We start from the raw sequence: 15,727 nt of genomic DNA, 5'->3' as shown, positions 1-15,727 counted from the left end.
CTGGAACTAGCTCTTGTAGACCAGGCTGGCCTCGAACTCACAGAGATCCGCCTGCCTCTGCCTCCCGAGTGCTGGGATTAAAGGCGTGCGCCACCGTCGCCCGGCACAATTAAATATTTTTGATAAATGTTGGTGTCCACTTAAAAAAAAGCTTATTACTAATTTGTGTTTTCCACAGCAGTAAGTAAAAGGGTCCAGCTTGGTTTATTATTGTGAACTTACAGGAGAGAAAAAAAAAAAAGGAATCTTGTCAGTTTTATTTTTATATTTTTCTAACTGCTGGAGGAGTGAATATTATATATGCATTTATTGATCATTTGTCTTTCCTTTTTAAATTACCCATTTCATTATTTTGCCTCTTTTTGTTCTCCGAAAGTACTACTATATATTTAAAAGGAGAAAGGTCTTATTTGGAGAGCTTATATTTCCCTTTGTCTCTTGCAGGATATGTGATGATAATATCGCTCCAATTGTATAATGATTTGCAATTTTATTAAGCAGTTGTTCATGCACTAAACTAGTTCCTTTATAAAAGAAAAACTGTGTTGGATTAAGTCTTTGGGCATCTATTTAAATTGTAGCGGACCCTGTGCCCACCATCTGGAAATACTAACCCAACTTCCTCTTTGTTGTTTTGCAAGCTATTTAACTCTTACCTTTCAGTGTTCTTATTGTTTAAATGGAACGTTTTCTTGTCCGGCCACCATCATGGCCTTGTGAGAATTTAGTAAGGTTCTAAATGGGAAAATAACTTCAAGTACCAAGTAATACAGGGTGGTAAACTTATACTCAGTGATGCCATGTGTCATCACCAGTCCTGATAGCTGTATCCTTCGGTGGTGAATCATCAATGTAAAAATACTAGTGGCAACAGAGCCTAGCTCTCTCCAGTGTTCTCTAGGTAATGTGCTTCTGTTTGCTTCTTCTCTTAGCCCTTATCTTGATTTCTTGCAGGCCTTTTTCTGCTGAGTCTTTTATTCTTCTTTAAGGTAGTTCCTTCAAGACTGAACTGCACACTGTTTTCTGTGGTCTTGCATGATAACTTGTATTAATATGCTTGTTTCCATTTTAAGTCTTGAAACTGGTTTGTCTCTTTGGGAATGTGTTTGTGTAATATGTTGTAAATGACTGTATATAGGAGAGGAAATTTGAATGTGAAAGGAGATTTGTGTGTTGTTCCTGCAGTCATCTCTTGATTACCCATAGCCAATATGCTACTCGCATACTTCCCTTGGCTCCCGTGTTGCTCTCATTTATGCACTTCTTCCAAAAGATGTTTGCTGAGGACTTATCATCATCTAAGTCCAGAGCTATGAAAAGCACAAAAATATTTTGAAAATAAATGTTATTTTGGAAAATAGTCCAAACATGTTCTCTGCTTCCAGTAGTGTTTGCCCTTGTTTTGGCTTTGCTTTGGGGGGAGAAACCTAAACATAAGTTGAGGCTGTTGATTGTAAATTGTATCTTTGAGACTCCGTCTTTTGAGCGTTCAGTAGAAACCTAAATAAGGGCAATGTGTTAGACAGCCTGCAAGAGGACACTGAAGGAAGGCAGCATGGGACAAAATGTTAGACTTAAAACCAGGTTACACAGATGTGCACACTGCCTTTCAACCAGTTGCTCAGTTAGGCAGGTTGACTAGCCTCTCTGAGCAGCTTTATCACCTTGGAATGGAGTTGTGGAGCCTGGGTGGGGTTGCAGATGTAGGTCACCCCCTCTGAGTGCTCAGGTCAGTGCTGCTCCTTTTGATGGGTATTCAGGAGGTGACTGCATGCTCACTCATGCACGGTTTTCATTTCCCGCCCTTGTAAAATGTTTGTGCATATGCTATCTTCTTTTGAATTTGTATTTTGATACTCGTGAAATATTTCTGCATGCTTTTCTGTTTGAAATCAACTCTCAGACTCCCCATCCCCCCAAAAAAAGAAATGAAAAAGAAAAAAATTACTTAGTTGACCTTTAAAATGAACTCAAAGGATTAGTTTGATAGTCAGGTAACCTGTGACAAGGCAGTTCAGCAATCTGGAACTCAACTTCTGCATCTGTAAATTCAGAAAATTAGATTATCTTTACATTTTCCTCCCAGCTCCAGAATATCCAAGTGTAACCAAAAAGTTGTAATTAGAGTAAAGTTACTATATTAAAAATTACTAATACCACATATTTGCATCTGATTGAACTTATTTACATTCCTTACCTCTCTGCTACAAAGAGTAATGTTCTGGCCTGGCATGGAGGCACATGTCTATAACCCTCATGCTCAAGAGGCTGGCAGACATAGTGAGACCCCCCCAACACACACGCTCACAGCTAAGATTTATTGATTAGAGCCGATCTTTCTCCTCCTCTGTAAAATGTCTCTCAGTGAATTGAAGCAATCATTAAAATCAAAGAGTAAGGAAAGAGTTACATTCAATAAATTAGTACTAATAATTGGGAAACCAGGAAGCATGTACTACAAAATGACTGATATTTATTTTCCTGTTTAGATGAACAACCTAAGTTGCTTTTTAAATCTTGACTCACTATACCCTGAAATAGAATGCAAACTTCAAAGGTCTTCTGAAACTCACTGATAACTGATTCATCTCATGTTGACCAATAGCTAAGACAGAAAACAGTGGAACTAACTCGAGCATGTCAAAAGCAGTATGCGCTGGAGCAGGAACTGGCCTTTTATAAAATTGATGCTAAGTTTGAGCCACTAAATTATTATCCATCAGAGGTAAGTTTATATTTTTAGCAATCTAAAATTAAAGCCAGGATTGGAGGATGTAGGAGGAAGACATGTGATAGGAACATTAAAGGGATTTTACCATTAATTGCTCCATTTTTTTAAAAAAAAATTGTATTTGTATTTGTATGTATAGGAGAGGGCATATATTTCAAGGTTAGACAATTTTGGGGAGTCATTTCTTTGCTTCCACTGTGTGGTTCCCAGAGATTGAACTCAAGTGGTCAGGCTTGGCGGCAGGTGCCGTTGCTACAAGTACCTTTACCTGCTGAGCCAGCTCTCCAATCTCACTCCATTCTCTTGATAAAAGGATATCACCAAAGTAAACTGTATTTTGGTTGAGTGTGTGAGCTTGGCTCAGGGAGTTAAATAAAGTAATGTTCTAAAAAGATAAAAGTTCCCAGGAGATCCTTGCTGAGAGCCACATCTATAATTGAAAACAGTTGTCTTAACCATCTGTTATCTGAGGCGGATCAATTAAATCCAAACTTTTAACAGAAGTGCTTCAGCACCTGAGTGGCAGCCTCCTAGCTGGCTTGTTCACTGCTCTCTAGAGTCAGTGTTCGGCAGCCGTTATTAGTAAAAACACCATAGAATCAAGGAACCGCCAAATGACTAGTAATTCCAACAGTATCATGTGTTGTTTAGGTTTTAAAATTTTAAATTAATATGTATTAGATTGAACTCTTACTTATATTGGTCAGGAAACAACATAACACACATGGGCTTTTGACTGGAAGATTAAACAATATTAAGCAGTCATATAGCTGTGAGTAGTCTTTAGTCAGCTAATCTAAGCTTATGTGCCAGTAGAAGCAAGAGTCCTTGTGAGACCATTTTTAGTTCTAGTTCCTTTTTGCTATATGAAAAGAAGATAAAGAGTAGCATTAAATCTTTTAGATTCTAGACTATAATATTAATATGACTAATTGTATGATGTGTTTACCACTAATAAGATGAACAATGTCATTTGACTGGAAGTTGCTTCTTAATCCATAGATCTATTGCTATGCTTGCTTTTAGTATGCTGAAATTGACAAATCCCCAGATGAAAGCCCTTACATTGGCAAATCCAGATACAAGAGAAACATGTTTGCCACTGAGACATTCATTGTCAGCGATGCCCAGGCTGTTCAGATCCAGAAGATGGTGCCTGGAGGAGAGCTTAGACACAAGCACACGCCCCTGGAAGTTCATGCCTCACCGGATGTGCAATTGGAAGACACAGGAAAAAACATAAGTGCAGGTTAAACAAAGTTATTCTTAAATTCTTAAAAAGTATGAGACTGGGGATGTGGTCCCATGTGGAGCATTTGCCGGGCATGCCCAAGTCTTTTGGTTCAGTGTCCATCACTGCAAAAAGTAATGTATACAGGCTTAATACAGGCAGACAGCCAAAATAACTGGATATATAAGTTGATTTTATCTTATAATTTTTTTGTTTTGGTTTTGTTTTGAGGCAGGGTTTCTCTGTGTAGTCCTAGCTATCCTGGAACTCACTCTGTAGACCAGGCTGACCTCAAACTCACAGAGATCTGCCTCCCTCTCTCTCCCAAGTGCTGGGGTTAAAGGCGTGTGCCCTCACCACCCGGCTTATCATAACTTTTTTTTCTGTTCTAACTGGATAGACTTCTTTCTTTTCTTTATTATATTAATACTATTCAAAATTTCCACTTCCTCCCCTCCTCATTGATACTACTTATGGTTTAAATGATACATATAAAACCTAGGTACTGATTAATGAGCCTGCTTTTTAAATGATTCCTGTTGTGGTGGAGAATCAGGTTTCTGACAGTAACTGGTGGCAACATGTTCAAGGAATCAATCTTACAACAATAACAGTCAGGCGGTGGTGGTGCACCTCTTTAATCACGGCACTTGGGAGGCAGAGACAGACGAATCTCTATTTCAGCCAAAGATACTGCACGGTGAAACCCTGTCTGGCGGGGGTGGAGGGGTGGGGGAGGGTATAAATCACATCCTGCCAACAGGCACTCATTTAGAGGTGTAGTTAATAGTCACTGAAGCAAGTGAAGCATGAAGACAAAACCCTTCCAATAAGTTGAAGCAGAGCACTCTCAGGCTTCACCCTCAGGCTGGCCTCTGACTCTTCCAACAGTAGTGTGCATTCCCAGTCTTAATTCAAGGGGTCTTGCCGCGCCTGGCAAACCAGTACAGGAAGAAGTTAAGCCAAGAGGTACTGAAGGTACTCTGCCAGTGTTAGCTCACTGGCTGTGTGGATGTGGAGATGTGGGTGTGACTGGAGTCTGGGCACCTTGCCCCACAGTGGAGCCGCACGATGGACTTGTGATCCACTGTGGGGCTCCCATCAATCCGATGGTTAGCACATCCTTGCATAGGTGGCAAGGTGGACACTGATTTCTTTTTTATGTGTATTTTATGGAAAGCTTTGGCAGGAGAAAGCAGAAGTAAATGAGACATGGGCACAGGGGGTTTTGTGAGAAGATGAAGTGTGAGAAAAGGAAAAAGGCAAAATGAAGTCTGTGGTAGAAAGTAGTAACTGATTTGAGGCCCCCTCCAGAGGGAAGTTTCTGTTTGTCTTAATTTCTTTGTGTTACTTCCCTTTTCTTCCATCATATTCATTGGTGCTGGGAAACAAGCCTAGGGCCTTGTGCACACTGTGCAAGTGCTCTTCCTCAAGTCCAGCTCCAGCCCTCCCAGAGCAAACTGCTTTTGTTTCAGTTTTTGTTTTTTTCTGAGACAGGATCTCTCTATTGTTCTGGCTGTGCTGGAACTCACTCTGTAAATCAGGCTGGCCTCAGACTCACAGAGATCACCTTCTCTGCCTAAATGCTGGGATTAAACACATGTGCCACCATGCCCAGCTCCAAATGGTGAACTTCTTGAAATTGAGTTCCATCTTTAACAAAGGGGATGGTCGTGGTGCTATAGTTAGTATCCTGGTGACATGTAAAGTACCTACTTTGCAGTGAAGTCCTCTTAAAGCAGTTCACAGTGGTAAGAGAAGTCAAGTCCTTTTCATGTTAAGAATTATACAAATAAAAGGATCAATTATAGTTTTGTAGAACAGCGCTGAATAGAGATGGAAGCTATTGTAAGTAATACATTTCTTCAGTGGAACAACTTAACTAGGGTGGTGTTCGTTGCACAGAAAATGTAGTAAAAAATCTTAGAAGTCAGCATTTTTCTCATGTGTGTATATTAGAATTGTTTTAAATTTCAGCACAAATTCGACTGTCAGAACTACACCATGATATAGAAACAGCAGAACAGAAAATATTACTGGCTACTCAAGAATTTCAGCAACTGGAAGAAGCTATACAACAAAAAAAGGTATGTGAAAGCTTAACTAAAAATAATTTTTAATGCGATTTTGCTTCCTTTCTGTAGAATTGCAATAGTGGTGCATGCCATTAATCCCAGCACTCAGGGCGCAGAGGCAGGAAGATCTCTGTTAGTCAAGGCAAGCCTGGTCTACAGAGTGACTTCCAGACCAGCCAGGGATATATAGTCATATTAAATCACTTTGAAATGAATTGTTGGATACTTTTAGAGTCAAATATAATGGAAGTATTTCATTCATGATGACATCCTATTAACATTTCACAAAATGTGTAGAAATAAATTACTTAAATTTGACACCAGATGGGGCTGAGAGATGGGTCAGCAGTTAAGATCTACTCTTCCAGAGGACCAGAGTTTGGTTCCCAGTACCCATGTTAGGCAGCTCACAACTGCTATAACTCCAGCTCCAGAGGGATCCAACTTTTCTGGGCTCCACAGGCATCTGCCCTCACATGCACAAACCCACATGCAGATACACACATAATAAAAATAGTAAAAACAGATATTTAAAAAATCACACAAGAAGATCTATCTGGTCTCCTATACGTGTTACTTCTTGACTCATCTCTTCTAACTAAGCCTCTTCACCTGGGACTTAGTTTAAGAACCAAAGAACATGTCTGCTATGGCATGAAGATTGTCAGACACAAGGTATGTGTTGGGGGGGGGCGAGGGGGTGACAACCGAAAACTACTTTCAGCAGTTGCCAAAGTATTTCATGCAGTTCAAATCCATGTTGTAATTGCATAGGTTAAAATTTTTTTAAATGTATTTTGGATTTTTTTTTTTTGATACAAGGTCTCACGTAGCCCAGGATGGCCTGGAAATTGCTATATAGCTGAGGATAACTTTGAACTGCTTATTCCTGCATCCTCTTTCCAAGTGCTGGGACTAAATGTGTAGACCATTATCCTCAGTCAGCACTACACATCTGAAAAGCATTGCTACAGTTGTTTAAATCGCTACCTTAAAGATTGGTGGTGGTGGTGCACACCTTCAGTACTTGGTGGAGAGGCAGGCAGGTCCCTGTGCGTCTGAGGGCAGCCTGGTCTACAGAGTGAGTTCCAGGACATCCAGAACTGTTACACAGAGAAACCCTCTTTTGAAAAACCAAAATTGATTGATTAATTGTTTAATTTAGGGGCCCACTGTTCCAGAGGGTTAGAGAGTCCATGACCTTTGTGACAGTAGGCAGTCAGGCGTGGTACTGGAGCAGTAGCTGGGAGATGAGATGGTATCTTGAGATACAACACAAGGCAGAGTGATCTAACTAGGAATGGCTTGTTCTTTTGAAACCTCAGAGCCTGTCCCCAGTAGTACCTGTCCTCCAGCAATGCCAAACATTTATTCTTCCCAAACAGCTGGAAATCAAGTATTCAAATATATGAGCCCGTGGGAACCGTTTTCATTCAGCCCACCACACCTACATCTCTTATTTTGCATGTTTCTATAACATAGAGTATTTTTTAAGATTATAGGCATTAGCTTATAAATTGTTGTTGCTCGCCTTTGTTAATTACATGCTGGGGTTTGGGGAGGATTAGATTTCAGAAGCAGAGAAGGACCTTCTTCTCAAACAGTTGAGTGGTAGAATACAACTGCTAAACAAATTACGCCAGGAGGCTCTGGATCTAGAAATGCAAATGGAAAAGCAAAGGAAAGAAACTGCCGAAAAGCAGGAGGACATCAACAACCTGCAAGTAGCCATAGAGAGCCTGGACTCCAAAGACCCAAAGCACGTGAGTAAATACGAAATCTTGACTTGTTCTATGGAGACTGAAGATTCTGTGTGTCGGTAGTACGTGTCTTAACATTTTTAATGGCAGAACCCGTTCTAGTCTCTTAGTTTGATACACTAAGAGTTAAGTCATGTGTGTGTATAATTTATATATGTATATGTAATTAGATACAAATAGAGGCTATGTATTCATATGAAATATTTACATCCAAAACAAAACAACCTAAAAGTCTTGAAAGAGTGGTTTTCAATAAATGAAAGCACTTTTTGGGGGGGCAGTGGTTGAATTTCATTGTATTTTAGAGCAAGAGAGACTTGATTCAAAGTGCCCTGTAATTTTTTTTCTCCTTAAAGGCAGGAAGTGCTGAAGCAGGGGCAGAGGTCTTTTGTACCTTTTTAATTCTTGATGCAAATATTCTACAAAAACTGATGTTTCTGTTCATTTTATCCTTAAAATAAAACATCTCTCTGGAGTTTGTCATTCTAAGTTGTGAAGTCAGATGTCTGAATGGTAGAGTCCGACTCTTGGTTTTGTCAGTCAATACCCTAAAAATCTTACTAATGGCTCTATTTTAGCCACTATTCTGAAATAGGCAAAACTATTTCCTTCATGTTTTCTTGTTGCAGTTTGAATTATAAATTAAGAAACATGTAAGATGTCTGGACTAGCAGGAATAAACTTTAGTGTGGCAGAGCAGTGCACTAGAGCTGCTTTAAGTATTTGACAGACAGGTCACTCTTTAAACACGCCAGTTTCCCGCCTGTGTGCCAGGGCGCAGAGGCCGCATCTAGGACTAGAGGCCAGGTAGTTTTGACAAAGGATTACCTTATAGGCTTAAAATACTTCAAAAAAAAAAAAGCTAAGACTTAGTATTCTCACTGAAAGTATTATTTTTAATTGTGTGTATGCATGCATATGTAGTAAACATGCACATTTGTGTGCGTGCATGTTGTATGTATGTGGAGGCCAGAAGTCATTCTCAGTTTTCAGCCTCATTTGTTTTCTGTCTTATTCAAGTATTAATTTATTTGTTCATCCTTTCATTTTTAAGACAGGATCTCTTACTGAATCTGGAGCTAAGTAATTCAGCTAGGCTGGCCAGTGAGCTTCAGAGATTGTCCTGCCCCGGAGGGTGGGGGCGGGGTATGGCCTTGTGCCGTGCCTGCCTTACTCAAGTGCTGGGTGTTCGAGTTCAGCTTCACATGCTCATAGGCCAATCTCCCAAGCCCTAAAAGTCTTGGTTGTTTTCGAAAATTTTTGTTAGAAGAAAACTCAGAGGTTTTTAAGTACTATAATGTATATTGTAAGTATCATGATGTATAATAGTCAGTAGTATTTTGCTTTTTTACATTATGTATTAAGAGTCATGCATCTGTGTAAGGGTTGTCCTAACAATAGAAAACTATCCCCTGGGAAGCAGAAGGAAGCAGCCTGATGGTCCCGAGTCCAATTGCTTCAGCAAATGACGTGACTTCCTGAGCTGAAGGGGAATTTACTTTCACTGTGTTTCTGTGGAGTATCACAGAGGAGAGGCTAGACACTCAGGAATGGTGGCTTAAGTCTTGAGGGCAGCTAGAACCCATCTGCTCAGGAGTAAGGCACACAAGCCCTGCCCCCCCCCCCCCAACAGACACACACCAGAGCATGGCATTCTCAGTTCACCTCATCTCAAGCTCTCACTTTGCAGAGGGTAGAAATGTGACCTGGAAAACTAAATTATCTACCTCTGATCACTAAACTACTACAACAACCCTTTCCTCACAAAAGGATTAAAATCCAAAATTAAAGATAAAAAATGAAAAATAAAATCTTAGCTCGGAACCAAGCCTAGTCAGATGTTTTATAAAAGTACATTTCATTAGGTTTCAAAAGAGAAAATGGCATTTAAAAATCGAGTCCTATTTTAGTAACCAACTAAAGGAACAGTTTTCCCAGCTAGAGGAACAGTTATCACTGGGCAAACAATAAAAATCTGTGCTGCTTTCCTAGAGGGAATTAGCCTAGTGATCTTTCAGCCTCTGGGCGTGATTGGCCCTCGGGAGCTTCCTGTGTTTTGATTTAAAGTTGGGGGTGGGGCCTGTTCACGGAGCCTGCTGGTGACTGGACTAGCTCCGCTGTCACTCACGCTGGTTTTGGCGCTGGGAGGGTTACTTAGGCACAGAGGCTCTTGCAAAGATGTGGCTGTCAGAGTGGGAAAGACACATGGATCTGAAGGCGAGCTTAGCTTTCCGTCCACTATTTTTGTTCTCCACGTCTCAGCTGTAAACAGAACAGATTCGAAGTTAAGGTATGGTCATTCCTCTGTGTACAGAGAAAGGGCTTGGAAGGAGGAGGGGCCAGATCTGTAAGTTCCTGTTTTCACAGTAACTCTTTTGTGAGCTCCACTGAGCAGGAAACCGCAGGGTCTGCTGTGTTTACTGCCCAGCATGCACATCTTGAACCACATGTTTGCCCTGCATGTAGAGGTTGCAGTGCACTTTTAACGGGGAATTTTAAGAGTTGTTGGTTAAGATATAAGTATAGTAGGGGTTTTGTTCATCCTTGAGCCACCCAAGTCTAGGGAGTAGTACAGTTAGGATGTAAACTCTTATCTGCAGTAACTGAGTGTCCAGAGATTTGGGGGGTGTAGGGAAAGGTGAGATTTGAATATCCCATTAAATTTATCCCTGGTAAAATAATAGCTGATGGTGACAGTGGTGTTGCCAGTCATTTGTTCTCCATTTGAAAGAAGACCTCTCCAACGGAGGGCATTTTAGTGTTTGTTGTTCAGGCCCTGACTGTTCTGACGAGTTCTCCCTCAGTTATTTGTTCTAGTGCTCTGAACCTGTTGGGAAGGGTGGAATGAGTGGGAAGGCAAAATTTCTCTCGGGAATTACAGTGTATGTGAACTTTTGCCTAAGGAGATCCAGTCACGATGTTTGATTGATCTGTGACTTGGGCTTATATTTGTGAAATGAAAGGTTAGACAAGATAATTGGTTCTCTGTTTTCCCCAGCACACCTGAGGGGGGAGATAATCCATTATCTTCAGTTAGCAGTAACTGGCTAATGCCATATTGTCAGGAACAAGAGGGTGTGGGCCTGTGGGTCCTGCATTGAATACTTGCTGGGATAGTGGTCTCTGACTACCCTTACCACCCCCAGTTTATTGTATCTAAAAACAAATGTCGGATAGGAGATAGAAAGCAAATGGGAATTCTGAGAGTTTGTTTATCACAAGTCTCCATTTCCCCAAAAACCTTCTAAAGTACATATAAATGTATTTTTCACATTAAAAAGGCATTAGTTATCAGTAATAAAACTCCACACCCCAAAATTTTGTAAATATAGAAACCTTAAGTAAAATCTCTTAGAGTCCTTGTACACAGATATAACACTTATTTATATTTTGGAATGTACTTTTGGATGCTTCCTCTAAATATACTGTTTTTCAATATAGCTAGGGTTCAGGAATCCTTTTTAAAAGACATTTTAATGCTGTGCATATAACACTGAAGTTTTCTGTAAGACCTAGCAGTTGTGACCTTGAACGAATGGCTTACACTCCCTGATCAGTTCTGTTTTCTCATCTTATTTCAAGCCATTCTGGGGTTTTAACAGGAACTACTTACATGAAAATCGTACAGGGCCTAACTCAGAGCAGATGGAATTGTAACATTTTCTATTCTTCCTTTTAAACATTGCTAAAGATTGTTATTTTTAAGAGTTTTAAAAACTTGGGTTGTATTCATTTTTTCCCCCTAAATTCAGTCCCATATGAAAGCTCAGAAAAGGGGTAAAGAACAGCAGCTTGACATTATGAACAAGCAATACACACATCTCGAGAGCCGCCTGGATGAGATTCTGTCTAGGATTGCTAAGGAGACTGAAGAGATCAAGGATCTTGAACAACAGCTTACTGACGGTGAGAACTGAAGTGTGATTTAACGGAACAGTCTCAGTGCTGGCTGCAGTTACTAGAGAGACTGTCTAGGACTTGCCTGGATACAGTCCAGGTCTCAGCACTAGTACTTGATGGGGAAGTTTTGCTGAGATTATCCAGAATGTCTAATAAAATTTAAAGTATTTTGTATTATTGTGGTCTGTTACATTGATGACAATGGGCAAGAAGTCAGTATGATCAGGAAGAGCTTGGTCATTGATTATCTTCTATGGCATAAAATCCTTTCAGAGCCCGTTTATGTAGGAGACTCATTTGGTTACAGAAAGGAAGAAGTCTGGGCCCACATTTTCAAGGTACTTTTAGAAGGGAACATTTTAGAATAGTGGTGTATTAATGAGAGCCTGAGCTCAGTGTAAATCAATATTCCATTCCCTGATTGCCATCCTGTGTGTCATCTTAAACTGGTTACTGTCTCGATAATTAGTTGTTGAGAGAAGTTTTCCATGCAGTCTTCATAAAGTATCTGCAAATAGCATGTATCAGCATACACCTAAAATACTTAGTAAAAATGTATGTGCATGGATGTTTTGCCTGCAAATATGTCTGTATACTTGTGCATGCAGTGCCCATGGAATGTAGAAGACAGCGTCGGTTCCCCTGGGGCTAAAGTTACAGCCATGTGTGAGCTGCTGTGACAAGCAGCCAGTTGCTCATAACTGATGGGCCATTTCTCCAATTTCCATGATACCTTTTTTTAAACCCTTCAGGCTGTATATTCTGCTGCCAGTCTGAGAGTGGTGTTAGTGTTATAGATCGTGGTCTTGTTTTGTGTGTCCAGTCTGAGACTGGTGTTAGTCTTATATATTGTGGTCTTGATTTGTTTGTCCAGTAAGAACTCATAGTTTTATTATACCTTTTTATTACTTTAGCCGAGATTAAAATTTTATAGCATTAGGCATTCTGGAAATATCTGTCATGCTTATCTTATTGTATATCTGCAAAATATTCCTATATTATAAGAAATAAATTATTCTGTCTTGAAAGATAAAGTAAATAAGAAACTTAGAATTTCACTTAGCTAATCACTAAGGAGACAAAGTACTTCTAAAATACATATTATCTCTTTATTTTCATCTTGCATAGGCCAGATAGCTGCAAATGAAGCTCTGAAGAAGGATTTAGAAGGTGTCATCAGTGGGTTGCAAGAGTACCTGGGGACCATCAAAGACCAGGCAGCTCAGGCCCAGAAGGAGTGTAGGAAGCTCCGGGATGAGAAGGAGACATTGCTGCAGAGACTGACAGACGTCAGGCAGGAGAGGGATGAACTGGAAATAGTTGCCATGGATGCAGAAAATATGAGAAAGGTATGATTTCTTTCTGTCTGTTTGTTTGAACCAAGAAATAAATGCTGTCAAAATTTAGCTTGGAACAGTGCCACTGTAAGTCACAAAAGCGTTAGTGGCTATTTGGTTTGTGTCCTTTAAAGGTGAGGACGATGACAACTACTGCTTCATATTCTGCATATTTGGAAGCATTATTTTTCCTTTACTCAGACAGTTTATTTTAGCTTTGTTCCTTTTCCCTAAAGATTGCCAAATAACTAAAGATCAATAAGTTGTATCTACTAAAAGTATTGTATGAAATGTTTATGTTGGGTTTATTCAGTAAAATTACAGGAAGAACATGGTTCATCTTACTGTTGTTACTTGGTAACTAACATCATTTTACAGCTAATAGACATAAGGTTGTAAATTCTAGCTTTCATTTGTTGCCCATCCTCATCACTTTGAGGATTTCCCTTTGCTGTTTTAGTAACCTTTTTCAGATAAAATCTTACTATAGTCAGATGGGGGTGGGGCACACCCTTAATCCTAGCACTTGTGAGGCAGAGGCAGATGGATCTCTGAAGCTGAACGTGTCCAATGAGGGAAATTGTGAGTCAGATAATCCCAGGCTAACTCCAAAAGTGTATTCTAAGATCCATTCTTTATTGTAAGGAAAAAACTCATGGAACAGGAACGAGGGCCCAACCTCAAGGTGTGGAGCGTGGAAACAAGAGAGAGAGCTGGGTGGGCCAGCAGCTTTCTCTGGCTATCCAAAAGTCATGCCCCAACCTGGTTCAGCCTCTTAAAGGTCATTGGCTGAAGGAGGTTTCCTATTACCTCCTGCTTTTGTCTAAATGAGAGAGTTCCAAACCCAAAATAACAAAACTATATACACTATTTTACCATACAAAATTAGAATTACAAACAGCATGAACAATATTAAGCAAGGAATATATGCTAAATGTTTTAATAAACATTCTATCCTAAGGAGTCTTGTATTCGAAATGGCTTAGCTGGATCGTAAGAGAAAAGTAACTACTACTATCTAATCTTCAACCCCATCGAAGGCCTGAGAAGGGAGATAATATTACTTGAGTAGGCAGGAAGTGCAATCAAGCAGCTCCCAAAATGTGCAGTAGATGACAGAGACAATTGGCTGCCTGAGTAATCACCCAAACTTTCATTTTCAATATTGAAGCAACCAACTTTGGCTAAGGCCTAGAATAACTGACAGACCATTTTCAGAGGGAGGAAATTTTCAGAACCATCTTACCTTGTCTTAGCAAGGTTTGGCAATCTTTTTTTTCCTGTATCCTATCCTGCTTGTTCAGTCCAGATGCCATGCACTTTGCCAGTTGTCAGTGCATGGTCAGTTCCTTGCCCAAAGGCCAGTTGTGCCAAGAGGAAAAGAAGATCTGAGTGGAGTGTCTTTGGTGCTCAACATTGTCTCAGAAATAGATCAGTGCTGCCAGGAGCAATCGTGTCTCACATCAGCAGAACCCTAAGTTATTTAAATGCCATGCTCTACAGATCTTTGAAGTGGTTGAAGATTATCTATCTATGTAGAATACAATCTCTATGTATCTAAAGAACCTAATTAGTCTGATATAAGTATGACAAACATGAATGACTATTGACCTATAATACTTAATAGTATGCCTATTATATATAATGCCTATATAACATAAAGACTAAGACTTCATACAGAATATTAAACAATCTTTAAACAACTGTGCAGTGAATGAGGACAATGATCTTAAAATATAAACAATATAAATGTCTTGATCAGAGGTAAAAATATATAATGCAGTATGATAAATTTATCCTAAAAATATCAATATACAAAATGTCTTAAACAGATATAGAAACATGCATGCATATACTGTGATAAAATAACTGCATAGGTATATAAATATTGTAAAGAGAATTAGGAGCATATTCAGTATAACAAATATAATATGAACTTATACAAAATGCAAGAATCTGTACCAATGTAAATTGTCCATAAATAATAGCTCACAAGTATTCACTCTATTACTCACTATTATTAGTGTGAGTAACTTCACACTAATTTACCTATTATCCCATTCAACATCCCCCTTATTTTTCAAGGAGATCTCTAGGTCTACTTAATTTCCATCCCAACCCCCAACTAATAATCAACCCCTAAATGGTGTACCTAACCTTGAGGACAAACTTTGTTGGGAGAGGGGATGTTGTCTTCTAGAATTGTTTCCAGCTGTCATGGGAGCAATGTCCTTTCTATGGGATCCTGTAAAAGTAAACTGATGGTTAAGTTTCAAGATTACTGTCTTGTGTAATTGCAAATGGTCTCTGAGTAGTCGATAGGTTTTTCTAAAGTTCTTATTTCGAGTTCTGGCCAGAACATTGTAACAAGGTGAACCATTTCAGCAGTTGGTACCCAAAAACCGGTCTTAGAGTAGCACTATCAGCATTGTGATGTCATATCAACTAGGTGTAGGCATTGTTATGGGACCCCATCTTCTTCCTGGAACATCAAATATTACTGCAGGAAAATCTACTGTTCATTGTGGAAAGCTGAAACATTATTCATATGGACATATATTCAATGAAATATACAATATAGACAAAATAGGCATGGAGATGAGTAAAATTTTTTTCCTAAATTCTTTCTTCTTTCTGTCCCATACCAGATGGCTCCTGACATGAGACAGAAAGTCTGAATTTTTTTTTAACAA

The 15,727-nt window shown here is 39.5% G+C and overlaps 1 protein-coding gene across 1 annotated transcript in view; it reads left to right on the top strand.

Moving 5' to 3' along the window:
* The window catches only part of Cntrl (centriolin), an 85,266-nt gene that overhangs the window by 19,278 nt on the left and 50,261 nt on the right, over positions 1-15,727 (top strand). Inside the window, exons 8-13 of the mRNA XM_013346058.2 lie at positions 2,606-2,725; positions 3,758-3,980; positions 5,940-6,049; positions 7,606-7,800; positions 11,550-11,703; positions 12,826-13,046. Of these exons, the coding sequence (XP_013201512.1) occupies positions 2,606-2,725; positions 3,758-3,980; positions 5,940-6,049; positions 7,606-7,800; positions 11,550-11,703; positions 12,826-13,046 (1,023 nt within the window). The remainder of the gene's footprint in view (positions 1-2,605; positions 2,726-3,757; positions 3,981-5,939; positions 6,050-7,605; positions 7,801-11,549; positions 11,704-12,825; positions 13,047-15,727) is intronic.

The sequence above is a fragment of the Microtus ochrogaster genome, chromosome 4, assembly GCF_000317375.1.
Source record: "Microtus ochrogaster isolate Prairie Vole_2 chromosome 4, MicOch1.0, whole genome shotgun sequence".
Lineage (NCBI taxonomy): Eukaryota > Metazoa > Chordata > Mammalia > Rodentia > Cricetidae > Microtus > Microtus ochrogaster.
The sequence above is the reverse complement of the archived record's forward strand: the minus strand, read 5'-3'. Positions and strand labels throughout refer to the sequence as shown.